Raw genomic sequence first — 4630 nt, 5'->3', positions numbered from 1 at the left:
AATCTTTTCTTCCAGTATTTTAGAATGACTGCTCTTAGCTAATTGCAAACAAACTTTACAGACATGAACCGTACTGTCAGGCGAAAATTGCTGTGGGGCTGAGAACCATCCACGTAGCAAAGGTGTGGGGGCGAAAAGAAGCGTAGCCAGCAATGATTAAATTTCCAGAATCTTTTCTTCCGGTATTTTAGAATGACTGCTCTTAGCTAATTGCAAACAAACTTTACACATAATTTAAAACCTTTTTGGAATTATTTCTCTCTAACAGCACCTATAAAACGACGAAAGGCAAAATTTTTATCGCTTATTACTTTTATGCTGGTCATGCAGTAAAAGTACTGCAAGGAGCACAATGCTGTAATTCATTACTTCTTTACTACTAACTGTACTCGCGACATATTTCACATACAGTATGCACGTATACCACTAAATAGGAGTGCAAAATCAAGGCGTTATGTGACCAACAGTTTAAAAGATATCACGTCATAATCAATGAGATGTGCGAAAAACTGACGCATCATGAAGGACTTTTAAATTTATTACTTTTGTGCTACTAAGTCTATTGGCAATAAAATTCGTAGACAGTACGCAGATTTGCCACTGAATGTACCTACAATATTACGAGGGGCGTTCAGAAAGTAAGCTCCGATTGCTCGCGAAATGGAAACGACTATGAAAACCCGATAAAGCTTTGCACAGATGTGTTGGGTTGTGTCTCTAGTATAACCCCAGTTAGCATCACGTCGCTCTTCTCATTTCTGAGCTCGCAGTGAGTGCGTAAAGATGTCTAGAAAATAGTGTCTGCCGCCAAGTACGAGGGCCTGGTGAGAAATTTCGCCTGAAGCTATGCAGCTAACATTACATAACTGTCGTGCTGTTTCGTCTTCACGACAATTCTCAGCCGCATTCTGCAGGGGCAATGAAGATGCTCCTGCATCGTTTTCAAATGGAAATGTTAGATTACCCACAATACAGTCCGCAATTGTCTCCCCCTGAGTTTCATCTCTGGTCACATGAACCGCTGTCTTTGAAGACAACATTTTGACACAGACAACGAGGTGTAGGCCAGCGTGGAGAATTGGCGGAAAGCACTGGCGGCTGCCTTCTATGATGAGGCTATTGAAAAGTTGGTACAACGCGATGACAAAAGTCTAAGTCAGAACGGCGACTACGTAGAGAAGTAGCTGAAATGTGTAGCTAATTGTTACAAGTAAAACATTTCTGATGTTCACTGTGGTTTCAATTTGGCAATCAATCGGAGCTTACTTTCTGAACAGGCCTCGTATATTATTGTACGACACATAATTCAGGATATGTGGCGTCATAAATAGTGCGATGCGTGAAAAATTGCCGCATCGTGCATGAGGTTTAAATTTATTACTTCGTTTTTACTGATTCTATTCGCAACACATTTTGCAGACAGTATCCGTAAATGTCGCTGAATGTGGCTACAAAACTATTTCACTGTACGCCAAGGAGTTCAGGAGATATGACGCCATGAACTTTAAGCTAAAGGCTGCGTGGTAAGGGAGTGAGATTTACCTGGGTAACGCCGAGTTCCTTCACTAGTACAGCACAAAAAACTAAATTCGTTTAAAGACAAAGGATGTTTTTCTCAACTCCATTAAAAGAAGATATGTGCCTCAAGCGAGAACTTCAATCTAAGCAAGCAATTTAGTAATAAATAACATCATAAGATAAAAATATAAATGCCTCAGAGAGTTCACAGTTTGTAGTAATTGACGGAGAGTCATGGAGTAAAACAGAAGTAAGATATGGTGTTCCATAAGGTAGTGTTATAGGCCCTCTACTGTTTATTATCTATATAAACGATTTAGGATACAATCTGAGCAGCCCTCTCAGGTTGTTTGCAGAAAATGCTGTCGATTATCATCCAGTAAAATCATCGGAAGATCAAAACCAATTTCACAATGATTTAGATAAGCTTTCTGTATGGTGTAAAAACAGGTAGTTGATCCTAAATAACGAAAATTGCGAGGTCATCTACATGAGTGGCAAAAGGAAGCTGTTAAACTTAACATAAGTAAATCATGCCTATCCTCTTCAAACCCAGAGCCAAGTTTAATTAAAAATTTTGAAAATGCCAATAAGTTTTTGTTTATTTTGTTGTATAGCACCAGATTGTTGTGTTTTGCAGTTTAGAAAATTTTCATTTTTTGAAAATTGATGGTACACATTTGTGTACCTTAGGTTTCAGTCATAGACATATTTCTTAAATTTTCTTATGGGAACCTACTGTATTTCAAGGTAATATTAATTACAGTATGTTGTATTTGTACAATCTATGTATTTCATTTACAATAAGAAATTTTACAATACATATTTCACAACTTTTTTTTACTTCCAGATGGTTTTGTATGATATGTCAAGAAACAATTGTTTTTCATCACACACACATACATTTGACATTTGGTGCATTTAACTCTTGTCCTTGATTTGCAACCCTCGAGTCTGCATTTTGATGCAAACTTGTCATGACACTATACAGGATAATGCCCTACTTGATCATACCTTACTTCGCAAACGGGTTGACTTACAACTTTCCTGTATTTTGGCATTGGTGTAAACTGTTCCTCATCTGTGGAACTTTCTTCATCAATTTCACTACATGTTCTCAGTGGCTGCTTACTGATATTACACAGTTCCTGAGATTTCATAAGTGACATGGCTAGATGTAGTCGAAAAGCAATCAAAGGTATCTGATCCCTTTTATTCAAATCTGCAATCACACAAGCTCTTCCATACATCGACCAACAGTTCACAACCACCACATCAACAAAATGGTTAAATACTCTTACTAGCCATTTTTTTGTTCGAATAGAACTTCTGTAATAAGCCAGCAACCTGTCACACAAATCTGTACCTCCAATCATTTGATGGTATGCTTGTACTACAGCTGGGCAGGGGACATCAATCTTCTGCCCATCTTTCTTGGAGCATCTTTTACATGTGCCCACAGGATTGCTACCAGTGCAAGAGGAAAGTAATGTCACACATTTATTGTCTTTCGATTTGACAACACAAAGTTTACCATTTTCCCTTACAATCTCACACCATTCACCTCTTTTTAGGCACTTATCATCGCTCAGTTTTGAAGCAGCTGGAGCAATTCTAGTTCTCATAACTGTTCCTGTCAGGAAAATGCTCTTCTCCAACAACATTTCTGCACTTGTAACACTTGTAAAGAATCTATCTATGTAAATTACATGAGAGCCATCTTGAGGGAGAGTTAATGACAATAGTTTTACAACAGCTCCTCCCAAACCCAGGGTCTTCAGATCATCTTCTGGTACATTACCCTTCCCAACAAAAATACAGAAATCCAGGAGCAGTCCGTCATTAGAAGCAAGAATAAAATTTTTTAACCCCAGTGGATTAGGGTTAGAAAGAACATACTGAGTGAAACCACACCTCCCAGAAGAAGGAGTCATTTGTTCATTAATACTTAAATGTTAATTTCTGGGCAATTGTTTTCTCACTGCATCAACAAGTTGTTGAATTTTCCACAGCTTATTATTAGGATGCTGAGCACTTAGGTTTCCAACAAAATGTAGATTACTTCTAAGTTTGTAATATCTATCCCTGGGCATAGCCTCAGTAATGAGAGGAAAGTGGAGAAGACTGGACCAATACATTTTTGCTTGTGATATCTTAAAAGTCCCAATGATAATTTCAATCCCAACATAACGGAAAATTTCTGATGCTGTTGTTTTCAAACTAAGTGAACTAGCCTGAACAGATTTCAGTTTTGTCTGATACGCCACAAGCTCCGAAAATTCAGCTGGAAAGTATTACATGAAAGATTCCAGTACTCCTTTAGGTCCACTGGAATCACTTTCCTGTTTGTTCTCCAGGGAGGTGCCCATCTCAGGCATGCTGAAATGGAAATGAACAAATTATGGGTTGGCACCAAACCAACATTTTTAAAAAGAATTTGGTGTGACATTTTACATGTTTTTGTTGCAAATAAAGAAAGAAACAAACAAAAATACTGTTCTTCAAAATGAATAGAGATACTAACCAAGTAGCTCTCCACCTCTAACCCATTGTGAACTTTAAAACCACCATTCGTTATTTGTTCAATGTTTTGAGATTGAATTTCGTCATTAGCATCACATTCAGCGTCAGAAATCGTAGGCTGTGGATTCATTTCAGCAAATGAGTCATCCTCAGAGTCAGAATTTGAACATTCTGCATCATTCTCATTCAGTATGCGTGATATCTCCTCATCAGTTAGCACATCAGCAACGTTATGAAGCAGAAATCTTTGCTAAAAGTACACACCAAGAACCAGGGTACACAGACGTGTAACATGAAAACATCGTCATTTACTGCTCAGTAAAATTGAAATAGTACACATTTGCTGCATTTCAGATAATTCCCCAGTCTTTCAACTTCACTTATCACTCATTACAACGAAGTTAAACACATATAGCTCTATGTATTATTTATTTACTGTCATTACGACGCTGTCAGGCCGCCAGCTTCTTTCACAACAAACTTTTGATGCGTGTAGCTCACGAAGTACTGCTGCAAGTGCGCTCCGAGTGGCGTCATTTGAAAGCACAAAGGTACACGACCGTGACCTCGCAGTCTCAGCACACAAAAT

At 38.2% G+C, this 4630-nt stretch overlaps 1 protein-coding gene across 1 annotated transcript; it reads right to left on the bottom strand.

Annotated features, from left to right (window-relative positions):
• Positions 1-2501: 2501 nt before the first annotated feature.
• LOC124795661 (piggyBac transposable element-derived protein 3-like) lies at positions 2502-3452 on the bottom strand. Its single transcript, XM_047259735.1, has one exon. The coding sequence runs from the start codon at positions 3450-3452 to the stop codon at positions 2502-2504; it is 951 nt and encodes a 316-aa protein (XP_047115691.1).
• Positions 3453-4630: the final 1178 nt, after the last annotated feature.

This window comes from Schistocerca piceifrons, chromosome 4 (genome assembly GCF_021461385.2).
Source record: "Schistocerca piceifrons isolate TAMUIC-IGC-003096 chromosome 4, iqSchPice1.1, whole genome shotgun sequence".
Lineage (NCBI taxonomy): Eukaryota > Metazoa > Arthropoda > Insecta > Orthoptera > Acrididae > Schistocerca > Schistocerca piceifrons.
Note: the sequence above shows the minus strand (reverse complement) of the source record. Positions and strands in the feature narration are given on the sequence as shown.

What these genes read in the sequence shown, in the direction of transcription:
- LOC124795661 (XM_047259735.1), bottom strand. Translation starts at nt 3,452, where the DNA reads ATGACTCCTTCTTCTGGGAGGTGTGGTTTCACTCAGTATGTTCTTTCT.